General features: G+C 37.7%; 1 protein-coding gene across 1 annotated transcript in view; it reads left to right on the top strand.

The window, feature by feature from the left end:
- The window catches only part of diaph3 (diaphanous-related formin 3), a 427644-nt gene that overhangs the window by 147282 nt on the left and 261447 nt on the right, over positions 1-18915 (top strand). Inside the window, exons 6-10 of the mRNA XM_052101613.1 lie at positions 35-109; positions 291-360; positions 8913-9049; positions 9718-9823; positions 15624-15734. Of these exons, the coding sequence (XP_051957573.1) occupies positions 35-109; positions 291-360; positions 8913-9049; positions 9718-9823; positions 15624-15734 (499 nt within the window). The remainder of the gene's footprint in view (positions 1-34; positions 110-290; positions 361-8912; positions 9050-9717; positions 9824-15623; positions 15735-18915) is intronic.

Here is an 18915-nt window from a genome sequence, read left to right as displayed (position 1 = left end):
GATATAACTAATAAGAGGTTTTTCTTGTTCACAGCTGGGTGCAGAGTTTTGGCCATGAGGGACTGGGCCTCCTGTTGGAGACACTGGAGAGGCTCCTCCTCAAAAAACAGTAAGACAAACTCCATTACCCACATTTCTATGCTTTATATTAGTTGTCTGCTCTACCCTCAGCATGAACCCTGAAATCTGTACTGTTTGTTATCCTAACTCATTGACTCTGTTTTTGTCTTTCAGTAACGCACTGAGCCACTCTCGCTTTCGCTTACCCTCTCTTTTATTTTTTCTTCCAGCAAAGAAAAGGTGGATGAGAAGAGTCAGCACAAAGTCATTCAGTGCCTCAAGGCCTTTATGAACAACAAGGTAATAACATCACTAAGCAGTGGGTTCACTATTTTAACAACGTCCTATTTGCGATAACTGTTCTGCTCATAGCGGGCCACTTACACACTGCAGCTTTATGCAGTTTAATATTTACTTATAGCTTAATTTAGTCTGAAAAATCCATCAGCCATAGCGAAAGTGCCAATAGAGTTGTAGCAAACTACTCTTTCAGAAAATAAAACGATTGATCACAACAAATGTGATTTATATTAAGTAAAAGTATAAAACGATGATCTCTAATGAGATCCATTAAGTTTACATACTTATGATATAAAGCTGCAGAATGGCTGCTGTTTCGTTGTGTGCTAAGTTTTTCAATGACATTTACATCCAGCGATTTACAAGTGAGGAACATGAAAACACAAGCAATTTATGTTTACCTTGTATACCTTATAATACCTTGTTTATGCTTTTGCCGTGCAACACAACGGGTCCTGCACGTGCATCTTTCAGCGGCCCAAGATATTTATACTTAACACGCCACAGTTTCACTCTTCTCCAAATGACAGACGCCAATGCAAACAAAATATCAGCTAATCCAACGAGAGGCTGAAAAATAAAGCACTTTTATTTGTTTAAAGTTTAGATACTAGTGTTTTATGTTTTGTGGCCTAGTCAAGATAATAAGCTCTAAATTTAAACACGCGTTAATAAAAATGCTTTTATTTTACACAGTATTTAACAAGGGCCATTCAATTACACTATATTAATAAAACAAAATTCTAGTGTATTGTTTAGACCTATTTTGCTGTAGTTTTAAGGCTAGTGTACACTACATGACACAAAACTAATTTTCTTTTGATGTTTTGAGTCGGCGACTGGTCTGCGACGAGACGTGTCAGATCTCACTACGAACGGTCGTGTATCTAGTATCGTGCACACTCCTGCGACAGGCCGAGACGAGTCCCAGACGTAACAACAGTTTTCAAAACGGGTTAATATCTAGACGTCAGGTGTGTGCAGTGTCCTGTCGAGCGAAAGACTGACAATGAGCCACAGCCAATAAAATATATTAAAATAAAAAAACGCAAGAGGAGAGCAAGGTATTAGGTAGCAGAAGACAAAAAATGACTTGAAAATAAAATAAAACTTCACCCATATCTATCTTCCTACTTGCTGTCTTTATTATTTTCAGCAGTTTCTCTTAAATGGTTCTTTTTCCAAATCATCCACATCTTCCTACCTGCTGTTTTTATTATTATTAGCTGTTTTTATTCCTTTATTCCTTTGCAAATGGTGCCAAATCGGGCGAGAGTCATTCTTTCATGTTTGTTGACCGCAAGAATAAACTGCACGAGTTTGTAAATGTATTTTGGGCGATCCTTTCCTTTTGAATTTGGACGACGCTAAAGGCAGCTGTTGGTTTTTCGCTGGTTACATGCAGATTTAAAGGATAATAAGAGTATGATCGGAACATTTTTAAAACACCATTGGATAATCAATCACAGTAGGGACACTGAAATGATCAGCATGCACATTAGAAGATCAGTTACATGTACTGCTCTAAAATATTTTGTTTTTGCGCTAAATGTCATGTTTGCAAATTATTAAGAGAAACTATGCCCTGGCTTTTTAACACATTCTTTCTCGTGACTGCAAGTCTAGTAGTGTAAGATTGGCTTTACTCTGTCTCAAAAGCACATGCCTGTCCCCTGCCCTTCCATGGGACATAAGCACTACGCACTCACTGCACAAAAAGTTAAAAACATTTTGCAGGTGCACGACAGAGCCTCGCAAAGCCTAGGCGATAGCCAAGATGATGCCACTTTGTGTGTGCGAACCCTCGTGAACAAGCGGCTGCATCCAGTAGAAACCAAGCTTTAGGAGGAATACATAATGTTGGCTTTAGATCTGTGCAAAGGTGTCAAGAATAATACAGTTTTTGTAATGTCACTCAATAGAGACAAGCTTATATTTACAGCTTCAGTTGATTAGATTGCCAATGCTATCAACACCTAATCAAATGCCATTAATGTTACAAAGATGACTTAAGAAATGTATAAAAAGGGTGTTGAAGCAGCGTGTATGCAGATATATTTCAGCTGCATATGAATATATCTCATTACCCTAAAGCACCAGCCAATCTGCCGTCTCAGCCAGCTTCTTTATCAGCTGCCACATTTCTACATCATCGACTTAGGCTGTTTCAGCTCCTCCCTGCTGAACAAATGTACCTGCGGCAGCTTTCAAATGGTCAGGAGCGATAAGAGGAGAGCATCAGATGAAGGCAGCAACAGGCAGTCACCACTCTGAACTTGGGAGGGGGTTCCTTCGCTCGGCCAGGGTGGAGAGGGGGCTTTTGATGATTTGCACACTCCGGTTAGAGAGAGGTGTTAGAAGTGGATCTCCTGTGGTTTTTCAGATGTTGTAGAGATTGCCTGAGGTCTGAGAAGTTACCCCCACAAAATACATACATACATACATACATACAGTATCTCACAAAAGTGAGTACACCCCTCACATTTTTGTAAATATTTGATTATATCTTTTCATGTGACAACACTGAAGAAATGACACTTTGCTACAATGTAAGTACTGAGTGTACAGCTTGTATAACAGTGTAAATTTGCTGTCCCCTCAAAATAACTCAACACACAGCCATTAATGTCTAAACCGCTGGCAACAAAAGTGAGTACACCCCTAAATGAAAATGTCCAAATTGGGCCCAATTAGCCATTTTCCCTCCCTAGTGTCATGTGATTCGTTGGTGTTACGAAGTCTCAGGTGTGAATGGGGAGCAGGTGTGTTAAATTTGGTGTCATCACTCTCACACTCCCTCAAACTGGTCACTGGAAGTTCAACATGGCACCTCATGGCAAATAATTCTGAGGATCTGAAAAAAAGAATTGTTGCTCTACATAAAGATGGCATAGGCTATACGAAGATTGCCAAGACCCTGACACTGAGCTGCAGCACGGTGGCCAAGACCATACAGCGGTTTAACAGGACAGGTTCCACTCAGAACAGGCCTTGTCATGGTCGACCAAAGAAGCTGTGCACGTGCTCAGCGTCATATCCAGAGGTTGTCTTTGGGAAATAGATGTATGAGTGCTGCCAGCATTGCTTCAGAGGTTGGGGGGTCAGTCAGCCTGTCAGTGCTCAGACCATATGCCGCACACTGCATCAAATTGGTCTGCATGGCTGTCCTCCCAGAAGGATGCCTCTTCTAAAGATGATGCACAAGAAAGCCCGCAAACAGTTTGCTGAAGACAAGCAGACAAAGGACATGGATTACTGGACCATGACCTGTGGTCTGATTAGACCAAGATAAACGTATTCGGTTCAGATGGTGTCAAGCGTGTGTGGCGGAAACCAGGTGAGGAGTACAAAGACAAGTGTGTTTTGCCTACAGTCAAGCATGGTGGTGGCAGTGTCATGGTCTGGGCTGCATGAGTGCTGCCGGCACTGGATGAGTGCTGCCTGCACTGGGGAGCTACAGTTCATTGAGGGAACCATGAATGCCAACATGTTCTGAAGCAGAGCATGATCCCCTCCCTTCGGAGGCTGGGCCGCAGGGCAGTATTCCAGCATGATAACGACCCCAAACACACCTCCAAGATGACCACTGCCTTGCCAAAGAAGCTGAGGGTGAAGGTGATTGACTGGCCATGCTTGTCTCCAGACCTAAACCCTATTGAGCATCTGTGGGGCATCCTCAAACGGAAGGTGGATGAGCACAAGGTCTCTAACATCCACCAGCTCCGTGATGTCGTCATGGAGGAGTGGAAGAGGACTCCAGTGGCAACATGTGAAGCTCTGATGAACTCCATGCCCAAGAGGGTTAAAGCAGTGCTGGAAAATAATTGTGGCCACACAAATTATTGTCACTTTTGGCACAATTTGGACATTTTCACTTAGGGGTGTACTCACTTTTGTTTTGAGAGGTTTAGAAATTAATGAATGCGTGTTGAGTTATTTTGAGGGGACAGCAAATTTACACTGTTATACAAGCTGTACACTCACTACTTACATTGTAGCAAAGTGTCATTTCTAACACATTTCACAAGTGTTACATGAAAAGATATAATCAAATATTTACAAAAATGTGAGGGGTGTACTCACTTTTGTGAGATATTGTACTTACATGCGTGGCAAAGATCTGTTAAAAAAATAAATAATTATGTGTTTTTGTTTACTGCAAATGTAGCAGATGTTCGTCAGGGGTCGACATATCCTATGTTGGTGTTTGAGTGAAAATGTGAACTTGTGTTGTCTGTGAAGCTGTTAGCAGTCGTCTTTCAGTCTGACAAATGGCCTTATTCTGGGTTTTGTTTGGTGTTGTTTATCAGTGGTGTTTGCCAAGGCACTATTGCTCATACAAATCCGCCAACCCCAGGTTTTAAACTTTGCTGTGTAACTTTTCCCTAATGGGTTTGTGCAACAGACATGTATGAAACCTCAAATCATGTAGCTTGTAGAGAAGAGGTGTTTTACTGTTCTCTGACTGTCAGTTTGCAGACAATAAAAGAAAACCTGGTCTCACATTCAGCCGTATATATGAAAAAGAAAATTAGAGACTTTTATGCAATAAAGCATTCACACAGAACACGCTAGTAATTGCATTGCAGCACACTTAAAACACAGGTAGTGTTGAGTAAGGTACTCAAAAATAGGTGTGTCACAGTTCAAATTTCTCATGGATTTAGGGTCTTGGTTACGCTATTCGCTTTGTTCAGGGAAAAAAAATACTTCCAAAGTAAGAATGCTGTATTTGGTAACAAACACTTCAAATTTGTCCCTAATAAAAATCATGGATTTACTACAGTAACCATATTTATATCATGGTATTTGTAGTAAAATCATAGTAATTAAACATGTCTACTCTCATGGTTATAATGTATAGTAAAATCATGGTCACTGTATAGATACTACAGTATAACTGTTGTAAAACCATAAGTTAATTGTATCAAAATGATAATTTCTGCTAAGAAAACCCTGGTGACAGCAGTCATGGTTACTACAATATTACTGTATTACTGTGGTTCAATGGACCTGAACTATAAAAATACTAAATCAATATTTTAACTTGATAGCTGCACTATTACTCTACATGCGTCAACATAAAGTAAATTTCAAACTCAACATATATTCATCATTCAGAAGCTGTACATCACTATAGAAGGAACCTTGCTATTAAAATGGATATGAGAAGGGTTAGCGGGATGTCGCGGTTCGAGAGTTTTAATCATACGTTGAAAGTGTTTTAGTTATTGTTTCATGTCTTTATTAACACTGAATGCCTGCTTAAAATGGGAAGGGAGTGTGTGCAGTCTTTGCTCACCTGCTGCTTTATGTGAGCCGCATGCTATCTTTCTCCGGGTGATATCGGCGTACGTGATTAATCATATCTATGTATTACCAGTGTACAGCACTCGCGTCAAGCAATGTCTACAAACAGTGCCTGTTTTGTAAACTTTTTTTGACCATCGCTTTTGTAATTGACTGCAAAAAGAGGAGACTTGAATAACGCAGGGGGCTTCTGTATTTGCGGATCGTTTTCTCCGCTTGGTGCTTGCATTTTTCAACTTCACACAACATGTGCAGAACAGTGATGCCATCATTGACCCTCATAAGACACAGGCAGAGCGTGTCCATTTACAGATTAATTCAGGTGTATTAGCGGTGGTTGTAACTGTGCGTGTGTCTATTTGACACTTTGTTTTCGACAAACCTTGTGCTCCAGATTTATCATTAAACTTGAGGTGAACCATGGTGGCAATGCTTACTGAACCATGGGTGGTGAACCGTTTGGTCAACTTTTTTTTTTTTTTTAAGTTAACAAATTACTTTGTTACTTTCTAAAAATACTTTACATAAAAATACTTTTTCTTCATAGGTAACATTTACAAACATTAAGTCAACTTTTACTATTTTAAAACCTAAATATTTACCTAAATTTTTTTTCATTGCTTTTCATGAAATGAGCTTTGCCATACATCCTAATCATCAATTTAAAACCTCAATGTTAATTGTTTATTTTTCAAAGGTTATTTTATTAGATTTTAACAATTTAATGGAATACATATGGATATGGGATCAAGTTTAATGGTCCCATTTTACCCAGCTTCACCCTACATTATACTGTTTGAAACATTTACAATCCACCTTAATTAAACAAGAAAGTGCTACTAGATAGAGGTACCATTGTTGTTTTCCTGAGGCTTGTTTTCTCTGTGGGATCACAGATGAAAAATCACTCAGTATCTGAATGTTTTGAGTCTAGTGTCTGCTTGGTCATTCTGGGAAATAATTCGCTGGAGATCCCAGTTGTGTTTCCAGCAAATTTCAAAATCTACTGCACACGTCCTCAGCCCTAAAAGTATGGTGTACTCCCAAGTTCCCGACAGGTGCCGGGAGTCTTATTTACCTAGAGGCTTGTCTCTGCTCCAGACTTCTCACTTCAGCCCCGCAGCATCATGGGACATATTCCACTCATCGTGCCTGCCAGCCAGGTGCTCTCACCCAGCTGTCACCAATTCCTGGGGAATGAAGACAGAAAATGGCTCAAATAGGTTTACATCCATTACGGCGCGTAAACACTGTGATAACATGTTATCTCCCCTGTGCCTCTGAGGCTGGAAGGATGTTTTCATACCTAAGTTTGCATAAAAAAACAGCAGAAACATCTGTTCTGAATGACAACTAGTCTGAGATATGGCAGTCAAAGCCATTAATTGGCATGAGTTATGAAGCAATTAACACAGCTTTTTGAATTTGCTGTCCTTAAGCTTTTTATTCAAATTACTCTGCGTGATTCATGTCTTGAAAAGTTAAAAACTTTAGATATATGTTATTTTGTGCTTTTGCATGAGCAAGATTGTCACTGACTGGGTTCTCCCAAATTAAGCATTTCATAAAATGAATCAAATTGATTTACCTGGATGTTAAATTCCAATTTGTGTCAGGCTTGCATAACGGCACAATTTATTTTCAACAAAGACATGAACCCCTCCATTTTGTAAATCACTTTACAATTTAAGATTGACAGGAGAGAGATCTAATCTTTTAAGTTACATCAGAGTGTTTTAAAATAATGAGAAATTCCTCCTGTGGAGTTGGCGCAGTGGTCGTCATTATCTGAACCCCTCTGTGTTCAGACATGGATATTCTCCCCACCTCTCTTCTGTGTAAGGGTTTCGAGTGGCTCTTGGTGTTCCAAACCCCCAAGGATGTTCTGTCCCATGTCTGTTCTTCAATCACCTTTATGCTTTACATTTCTTTCTTTTTTTATAATCTTTTCCTTCTCTTTCACATTACCATTAACATATCACTGATTGCAGTTTTGTCTTTATTCCAAGAACAGAGCAACAGGCATCACAGTGTATATGCCCATGTCATATGCTTCTTGAAGAATGTTCATCTTTGAAAAATGATATAAAAATGTTGTTGTTGGAAAGCTCTCAAAGAGTAGAATACAACCATCCAATTTTTTTTACTCTGACAAATATAGCAAGTAAGAGATAAGTATGTCTTTGACATACACATTTCATGTAAACAGGTGTTACTTATATTCCGTGGTTTGCTTATAACAAAAATTAAACAGAACATAAAATATCACATAACTTTACTTTCAGTAGGTGATTATCTTAAGAACGAGCCCATACACAAAGTAATCAGAAACATAGATCATTAGATGACGCACACACAAAGCACAATGTGCACACAGCATCTGGCTATCTGGCCTCGTGCTATATGACTACAAACATGTTAGCTTTCCTGGCTCAGATGACATCACTGGAAACCAATCAGATTGATTTCAGAATGCTCCAACCAATGGTGATAGTCCTCCATATTTGTTCAGAATAATCAATATTTAATTGCATATGGTCAACAGGAGATGAAGCCAAGTACATGACACAGACTCAATGATGACTCAAATGACACCGAATGAAACTCATTCTGTGAAATCTCATTACTGAAATCATGTCTGCATGCTATGCAAAACCTTTAGTCGTTGTATTTGCATGTGAGATTAGTTATGTACAATTATGTTTTTATTTGTTTGGAGACGTTTTTAGACAGAATGATACATTATTTTTGTAATGCTATAATTTTTGGAGCTACCTTATTTACACCCTTATATATATACATATATATATGTCAAAAAAAATTTTTTACTGAAGTTTTTTTTTTAAGTTGTTCATTATGCTGAGAGTCTCAGAATGTATTATAATCTATATAATATTTCTTTGTTTTCTTTACAAACATGACCCTCCTTTTTTTGTCACGTTATATACCTTCAATTTGGAGTTTTTCGCTGAAACAGGAGATCTTTTAAAAACACTGTCAAAGCTTAAAGGGTTGGTGCATTAAAGCTGAAGCAAACTAAAGGAGTCACTTGATGCATCTTGACAGTAGTGAACCCTTTGTGAATTTGTGTTAGATTATGGGATTCTTGTTTAATTTTTGTTGATTTTTGTTAAATCGACAAAATTGTTCTTATTATCTTTGAAACAAATCTTTGTTTCTGTTGACCGATGTGCTGTTTTCTGTCTACATGCTACATGTTTTTTCTCTCTCTATGTTTGCAGTATGGACTGGAGCGGATTCTTAGTGAGGAGAAGAGCCTGGTCATTTTGGCCCAAGCCATTGACCCATGTCAGCCGGCCATGATGACGGATGTAGTCAAACTGCTTTCTGCAATTTGCATTGTGGGAGAAGAGAACACGTAGGCCTCACAACTTGCATTTTCCAGCCTTTCAGTTGACGTCAATTTGTTTATCATTATGGTGCAGTTATTTATTGTTTTGGTGTATTGTTTTATCTCCCTCCACAAAAGTCCCCATATTGATTTTGACATCAATAACATAAAATACCTAAGTCATTTGGAAGTGTTTGGACATTTAAGCCACACTTAACAATCTCTTCATTTCATTATATTAGATAATAAAATAAACTAAGTGGCATCTGTAATGTTGCTAGACTTTGTCTTATTTCTTTAGCTACTGCTTGTTCGTAGCACCATGCATACGTGAATGTAACTATAGAGGAGTTTAGAAGCAGCAAAAATCAAACTGCTTTCCAATATAAACAAACAAATACATTATTGATTGCTTCCATCTTGCAAAAATAATTTATACATAAGCTTTACACAAAATCTTATTGATGCTATTTGTTTCCCCTTTTGTGTTTTTGTTTGATCTTTTTACATAGATTATATATTATATGCACAGCATACATTTAGCCCAGATGCATAAAGAATTTTTCACAGCTACTTAATCAAAGCACTCTCCTTTTAAATATATTAGTAAAATAAAATACTTAATAATGAATGCCTTATGTTTATATTGGTCTTGTGTGATTTTATTTATTTATTTTTTAATTTCCTTTATTAAGTTTGGAGAAAGTCCTTGAAGCCATCACCACTGCAACAGAGAGAAGAGGGGTGTCACGCTTTAGTCCTATCGTCCAAGGCCTTAGTGTTCGTTCTGTCCAGTTACAGGTAAGAGTCCACCACCTTAAATCCGCCCTCCTGTTCACCTCTCTTCTGCTGATACACCCCCCATTTCCTTCATGACCTTGAATATTAAAATACACACTCAGCCATATGTACATACACATTGAGTGTTATATCTATGGTTATTGCAAAAAAAACTGATCTAATGACACAAAATGATTAAAATAGTAATAATAATAATAATAAAAAAAATCAAGGCAAGCATCAAGTTTTTTTTTGCTATGGTCCCTATACATGTTGGCTGCCCATCCAACACAGAATTCAGTACAAAATCTGTCTCCTAACCCATCAGTGCATACATGGAACTGCCACTGCCTACCTCACTGAACTTCTCACACCACAAAACGCCACACGAAACCTCCGCTCCTCTACCTCTACCTACTGCCTGTACCAACCAAGGACTAAACTCTTCTCTATGGGAGACAGGGCCTTTCAGGCAGTCGCCCCACGGCTCTGGAATGCCCTCCCAGAGACCCTAAGGGTTCCACAAACTGTGGAGGTTTTTAAGAAGGGCCTAAAGACATTTTTATTTCAAAAGGCCTTTTAACTTTCATGATTTTATTTTTATCTTTCTGGTGTTTTATTGCTATTTATTGATTTTGTGTTATTTCTCCTGGAACTGTGTTTAAATTCTTTGTTACTGTAGCACTTTGAGATTTAGTGGAAATGTAAAGTGCATTATAAATAAAATGTATTATTATTATTATTATTATACTTATTTGTTCCCTGAATGTGTTTTCAACCCAGTAATAGCTACATCGTCCAGATGTTTCCAAAATCATCCTTCCTTTTAAATATAGTTTTCCAGTAAAGTTTTTTAAACATCATTTAATCTAAATACGTTTACTAGAGAAGCATAATTACAATTTGCATGAAGACTAAATTTAGTGCGCTTAATGCTTTGAAAACAAGTCATAATATGTGTATACTCTTGGTAAAAAATTTTGTGTTTTGTTTTTTATTTTTTTTGTACAGGGAAAAATAATCAAAGATACTGATTAACACATTTCACATTTTAAAATCTCTTGTTGCCCTTTAACGCTTCAGAATGAAGAACACTACCCATTTTCACACTGCTGTTTGCACTATTTTAAAAGCTTGTGTGTGTGTGCATGCTTTGCTTGGATGGGGAGAAATTTATATACAATTCCATTTTGAAAGTTTCCCTCAGAGATTTGAGGGCCAGTAAATGGCCATTGAGATGAAACACCAGCAATTTGTTTGATAGTGACTTCAATGTTACAATAAATCACAGGCACTGAATCACCTCTAAAATGCAATTTACACTTTGAAATTCCCCCGTGTCCATCTATAGAGGCCATCACGAAAGGATCAGAAAACAAATGAGTATGTCTACTTCTTAAGGGGCCAGTTCTTTATTATAAGGATGCATTTCAAAACGCTGGTTTCGGATGTATCCAAGGTTCTGTGAAATCCGAATGACCAACAGAGATGGTGCTGTAGTAGTGGATAATCGCAGCTCCAGCCAGATAAGTCAAAAACATATAGCAACAAAGCCACGTACTGACTTGAGCCAAGCTTGAAGCAAATATAAGCCACTGCAGCTCGGCACACTGCCTTAGAATATCTTTCTCGTGTCCTCCGAGTGACAGGGATCTCTGGTGGTCTTCCGGAATTCACAGAACCACGGTTACATCCATAACCAGCATTCTGTTTCATTCCTCCTGACTGCCAGAGACAGTGCTGTAGTAGTGGATGACCAATACCAACAAAGTCATGAGGAATAAGTCATCCAAAAACACAGGGGTTATTGCCAGAGCACAGCAGAGCTCACATCATGGGATGAGTCAACATCGACGTTGTAAAATCTACCGAAGGTGCAGGGAGAGGACCAGGTGGCTGCTGCACAGATGTCAGTAAGGGAAACACCCCTGAAGGCAGCCCACAAAGTGGAAACGGCCCTGGTGCATCAGCATTTTTGTCATAATGTTGATAACCACAATAATAATAAAATAAAATAAAAAACTCCCACTTTTTCTTTAAGTGACAATTGTAGAAATAATAATGAAACAAAAAATATTGTAAACAATGACAACCATAGTTTCTGCCAAACATACCATAATTACTACACTTATGGTTAATAATACTTGGTGGGAACTTTTTAGGTAGGAAAAGATAATATTTTGAAAGCTTTTTAAACCATTTGAACAAGATACCTTATGAAGTTTTATAGAAGGCTGGTAACAGTAATATCTGTAACTCTGGTTTCTGTAACTCTGGTTTCTAGAACTGAAAACTGGTCACCATAGCAAATGGTTAATACATTTTTGAATAATAGTTTCAAAATAACTGAAAAGATCAATACATTACTTTCCAGATTCAGTATTATCCACTGAATTTGCTGGGAGAGATTAATTTAATATGCAAGAAAAAATGACATTTATAACTTAAATATACCCATATGAATCGATATTGAATCTAATCAAGCTTGTGAATCATAATCAATTTAATCTGGAAATCTGTATCAACACTCAGACCTTCCTTTAAGACTTAAATATAAACACCCACTGTTATGAAGGCTAACATCGTGCAGCCCTTCCAATACTGCCATATTTAAAATGCAATCCGGAGAATGTGAACAAACTCCACAAGACCACAACTTTTATAAAACTAAATATCAGGATTAACATATAACCCACATCCAACACATTTCATCTAAATATATTAAACTGTTCATTCAAGCAGCACCATAAACTATCAAACAGTCATGACAAATTAAATATTCATGAATTAAATTGTTTACTTATGGTTTTGTGGTCCAAAGGTATGGTAACTTGCCCATCCTTCAATAACAGTTTCTTTGCAAGCTTGAATCATATTGTGGCTGGTTCACAAGCAATCCATGCTGTTATTAGCCGAAAAAACTATAGAAACTTTAGAAATGTTCTAAATACTCAAAACAAATACAATCCACAGTGATGTTGAGTGCTTTAAATGACTTCAACAGGCCAAAGTAGAGACGCTGGCCTTCACCAGAGCGACATCTCACATCTTCAGTGATTGTTTACACATAAAACTCCCAGTGTTTCTCCCAGTCACGTTTTAGCAGCAGAATGAGACGCGTTTTAAACATTTGTGCTTTGTAACACTCTTTAAACACAACACGCATCACCAGGAACACATCAAAATTATCAAAGATGTTCATCTAGTGCATGTTTACAAAAGACCAAAAGTTTAAATTGCACTGATGGGGCAAAAACGGTCCAGGACACCTTCAAAAGTGCACGTAGCAAACAGCAAGATGAAACCGAATGAAGGTCTCCTTTTTAGAGTTATAACTTGAGATTCCGTTTTTTAAAAGCATCGCGAGATGCATGATAATGGTCAAAGCCATTCGTCTAGTGCACGTTTATGCAGAAAAATATTTAAATCCAGGCACATGAAGGTGTCCTTTGTAAGTCGACTTTCGATGAATCTCGCATGACAAGCCATTCTCTCTCCTCTTCACCCGTGTGACTGACTGAGCACCTGTGGGTGGGCCAAGGTTGCAATGACAAAAAATAGGCGTTGTTGGCTTGCTGAAGAGGCAGTCATATATTGTATGCAGATGTATTTGGTGCTTGTGACGCCACAAGATCCACAAATTCCAAATGAGACGTGTTTTCCAGCTTTGTTTAAATAAATGCACTTTTTCAATTGAGGAAGTTTTCAGATCTGAAACTTAAAGTATGTTGTTATAGTAGAATTACCTCTTATATGTCAAAGGATCAAGGAGAATTTTATTCCTCATGTCATGACCTATTTAAATGAGATGAGAAAAAAATGTCCTAGCCAGCCTGGTTAATACAGTATCAATGAAGGCCAAACATTGTGTTTGGAAGGCCCCAGTAATGTTTTATTGATTTGACTTGTTATTGTTCCTGTTTGCTAATAGTCAGCAGCGATCCCTTTAAACTGCATGAATCATTAATCAAAGGCCTATATCATTTGGGAACAGTTTAGGATTTTCCCTTTATGGGTTCTCTGTGTCTCTCATGCCATTCTTCTCTTTTGCAAGAGATATTTAGGGCCATATGTTCAAATAGAAACTCTTAAGAGACACACAGGTTAACACACAGAACATTGCATGAAGTGCAGTGTGTTTATGGAGGAGTGAGATTCAGTGAGTGCTTGAGGTTGACCATAATAGTGTTTTCCTTTTGCATTTTCAATGGAAGTTTGTATATGATTCAGCATGTTTTTTTAAATTAATTTTGTTTATCACAGTTGCTTCATAATTTGCATTTTCATGTCTATATCTAGTGGATAAATATTACAGCACTGTATTAATCTGGACTAATGGAGTGTGAGTGATTCTCACTGGAATACAAACATTCTTATTCTTTCACTCTGCATTCTGTCTTCTTACCACTCCCATCTCTCACCATGCATGAGAAGTAGGCAGATGAAAAAGATGGTAAAGTAAAGCTATTAACAATATACATATTTTTTTTCCCCCCATGGAGTCTATCAGCAAGTGCCTCTTATAGGCTCAGCCTTGCTCAGATTTTTACACCGTTTTACTACTGAGGCTCACAACTATGAATAATACAATGTCAACTTCTCTTAAATCAAAGGGTTTTGCCTACGAAAGACTTAATCTGCCGAAGTAGATTTTGTGAAGCGATACAAGCTTTTTTTTTAATAAAAAACAAGTCGTCTTAATTGTCTAATTTTATACAATATAATATTTGGATTGTAAATATTGGCTACTTTTTTGTCAACACCTGAATTTTAAGATTATAAACGTATATCATACTGCCTTATTTATTAGAAGTATTCTCTATTGCATACTAGTTCTCAAAGGCAGCTTCTCAAAATCATTAACATTTTACAGCCTATTTAGGGTTCATAAAACTGATATGAATTGGAGTCCTTTTGGAATTAGTCAGCTGACCTGTAGGTGGTTTCATTGTGATTACAATTTACAGATTTCCCACTAGCCATGTGTCATCACAGAGCACGTTCGACTGAAACTCACCACTATAAATAATTTGTAAATAGTGTCGTCATCTTTGCAATGATAAATTTGTGTCATCACTGTATATAACTTCAGCATGAAAGTGTCCAAGAACATTCACAGACACACATAGCCATAAAAACAATTCACTGTCTGTTCAATATGTCCCCTGAATGCACCAGTGCCTTTTAACTAAACACTAGCTCAAACACACATGATTTAGGGGGTCGCAAAGGTGACTTCTCAATAATTGATATGTGATGAATGTTACACATGCCTATTCGTTTTTCACTGAAGTAATTGAATCCTTTATTCTGGTTGAGAGACATAAGCCACTGTGCTACTCTTCAACAGGTCCAGACTTCAATTTCACATACATTCATATGCAAACAAACTGGCTTTTGCTTTAATGTTAACCCTTAGTGTTGGAGTTTTAATACAAGATGTGACCCAGTCGAGATGTTTTGGTGATGAACTAATATTTAACCTGTATTAGAAACAGTGAATCACCTTTTTTGCTTTTTTTGTGACAGTAATTATAAAAGAATACACTGTGTTGCTCCTCAATTAATATTAGGTCATAAGAGCTACAAGTGTAATAATTATACAAGAATTCGAAGGTGCTGTTTAAAGTAGTTTTGTATGATGTATAGCGTGTCACACTGAGGGATATTGCTTGACATGTCATATCAACTACATCTTAAGCTGTCAAACATTGTTGCATACATGCATTGTATATGCTCACTCTGTTATTCAAATATACCCTTAGAAAATACACACACTCACACACTCTTGCTGGAGCTGAATGTTATCTTCTCCTTCTAGGTGGCTTGCATGCAGCTCATTAATGCCCTCGTAACGTCTCCTGATGAGTTGGACTTCAGGCTTCACATCCGAAATGAATTTATGCGCTGCGGACTGCGAGAGATCCTGCCGGTAAGCGGCTTGACCCCTGCCTGTGTATTAATATTTAAATGAGTTGTCCACTTGAGTGAAATATTGTAAAATGGGTCTGCACATAATTTATGAGGCCTGAAGGAGAGGTTGCTTGGCTGAATCAATACCTACAGACAGGATTGGATTGGTCCCGCTATCTCTCTCGCATTCCTCTTGGTATGCTGAATGTGGTTATGTTCCATCAACAAAAGCCACTGAAAACTGCCTGAACAAAACAACCGAAGTGTGTGAAATGAAAGCCAGAGTGTGAATGAGATGGATTAATGCCTCACCCATATCGTATTTATTATTCAAAACAGAGGCTGCCTCGTGCCTCAGAAACAGGACTAGACACTGGAGTGAGTGGAAAACATCTAGATAAAGAATGAGAGTAAAATGTTTTTCTTAATGTATATTTTCAAAATTGTGTTAGTCCAGTTTTCTTTTACCCCCCTTAAAGGGATAGTTCAACCTAAAATCAATATTCTCTCATGATTTATTCACACTCATGCCCATCCCAGTTACCTTCTTTCTTCTGATGAACACAAAAGAAGATTTTTAGAAGGATATTTCAGCTCTGTTGGTCCAAACAATGCAAGTGAATGGTGACCAGACCTTTGAAGGTCCAAAAATCACATAAAGGCCACATTCAATTTACCCATAAATCTCCAGTGGTTAAATCCATATCTTCAGAAGTGAGATGATAAGTTTGGATAAGAAACAGAAGAATATTTGATTTTTCTTTTTTTCTTAGATTTTTTTTTACCATGAAGCTCCACTTCAAAATGTTAAAGACGGTGAAAGTTGAGTTTTAAAGTAGAATATTACATAAGTATCGATCTGTTTCTCACCCACACCCGTAATATAGCTTCTTAAGACATGGATTAAACCATTGGAGTCGTATGGATTACTTTTATGTGGCCTTTTTGTGATTTTTGGACCTTCAAAGGTCTGGTCACCATTCATTTGCATTGTTTGGACCAACAGAGCTGAAATATTCTTCTAAAAGTCTTAATTTGTCATCTGCAGAAGAATGAAAGTCCTAAACATCTGGGATGGCATGACTGTTAGATTTCATTTTAGGGTGAACCATCTCTTTAGAGGGGCCATCTTCAACATGTTTGTCAATTTATTTTTCACTTAAATCCACTTGTAATGTCAGCCAAGGCTTCTAGCACAAAAACCAATCATCATTTTGTTTGAAATGACCATTTTCTGTTCCGAATTTTTTTCCCTCTATCTTTCCCTTAAATTAATTAAACCTACTGGTTTTGTCACTGCACATTTAAGACTGCTACAGGTGAAACTCGAAAAATTAGAATATTGTGCAAAAGTTCATTAATTTCAGTAATTCAACTTAAAAGGTGAAACTAATATATTATATAGACTCATTACAAGCAAAGTAAGATATTTCAAGCCTTTATTTGATATAATTTTGATGATTATGGCTTACAGCTTATGAAAACCCCAAATTCAGAATCTCAGAAAATTTGAATATTGTGAAAAGGTTCAGTATTGTAGGCTCAAAGTGTCACACTCTAATCAGCTAATTAATCCAAAACACCTGCAAAGGGTTCCTGAGCCTTTAAATAGTCTCTCAGTCTGGTTCAGTTGAATTCACAATCATGGGGAAGACTGCTGACCTGACAGTTGTGCAGAAAACCATCATTGACACCCTCCACAAGGAGGGAAAGCCTCAAAAGGTAATTGCAAAAGAAGTTGGATGTTCTCAAAGTGCTGTATCAAAGCACATTAATAGAAAGTTAAGTGGAAGGGAAAAGTGTGGAAGAAAAAGGTGCACAAGCAGCAGGGATGACCGTAGCCTGGAGAGGATTGTCAGGAAAAGGCCATTCAAATGTGTGGGGGAGATTCACAATGAGTGGACTGAGGCTTCAAATGTCGTATTCGTCTTGTCAAGCCGCTCCTGAACAACAAACCACGTCAGAAGAATCTTACTTGGGCTAAAGAAAAAAAGATCTGGTCTGTTGCTCAGTGGTCCAAAGTCCTCTTTTCTGATGAGAGCAAATTTTGCATCTCATTTGGAAACCAAGGTCCCAGAGTCTGGAGGAAGAATGGAGAGGCACACAATCCAAGATGCTTGAAGTCCAGTGTGAAGTTTCCACAGTCTGTGTTGGTTTGGGGAGCCATGTCATCGGCTGGTGTTTGTCCACTGTGCTTTATTAAGTCCAGAGTCAACGCAGCCGTCTACCGGGACATTTTAGAGCACTTCATGCTTCCTTCAGCAGACAAGCTTTATGGAGACGCTGACTTCATTTTCCAGCAGGACTTGGCACCTGCCCACACTGCCAAAAGTACCAAAACCTGGTTCAATGACCATGGTATTACTGTGCTTGATTGGCCAGCAAACTCGCCTGACCTGAACCCCATAGAGAATCTATGGGGCATTGCCAAGAGAAAGATGAGAGACATGAGACCAAACAATGCAGAAGAGCTGAAGGCCACTATTGAAGCATCTTGGTCTTCCATAACACCTCAGCAGTGCCACAGGCTGATAGCATCCATGCCACGCCGCATTGAGGCAGTAATTAATGCAAAAGGGGCCCAAACCAAGTACTGAGTACATATGCATGATTATACTTTTCAGAGGGCCGACATTTCTGTATTTAAAATCCTTTTTTTATTGATTTCATGTAATATTCTAATTTTCTGAGATTTTGAATTTGGGGTTTTCATAAGCTCTAAGCTTATGAAAACATAATAATTATAAAAATCATAAAAATCATAAAAATTATATCAAATAAAGGCTTGAAATATCTTACTTTGCTTGTAATGAGTCTATATAATATATTAGTTTCACCTTTTAAGTTGAATTACTGAAATTAATGAACTTTTGCACGATATTCTAATTTTTCGAGTTTCACCTGTATATGCAAATGCACTTTATTACTGGCTAACTTCACAAATGAAACCATTAACAACGCCCCCACTAAATTGCTCAATACTTGTGTTGATTTGTAAATGTGGGCGGCCATATGTTAATATTCTTGTTTTTCTGAAATGAATACTCTGACGATTTTTGAACAGTTTTAGCATCTTGGCTTCCATCAATTCTTTGACTGTGGCTGAATTTTGAGTTGTGAACATTAGCATATGTCTGCATTAGACTTTTATTTCCACTGTTTTCCATGACCTGGCCCTTTTAATTATGTTTTTTCCACTC

Source organism: Xyrauchen texanus, chromosome 32 (assembly GCF_025860055.1).
Source record: "Xyrauchen texanus isolate HMW12.3.18 chromosome 32, RBS_HiC_50CHRs, whole genome shotgun sequence".
Taxonomy (NCBI): domain Eukaryota; kingdom Metazoa; phylum Chordata; class Actinopteri; order Cypriniformes; family Catostomidae; genus Xyrauchen; species Xyrauchen texanus.
This window is presented reverse-complemented; position numbering and strand designations above follow the sequence as displayed.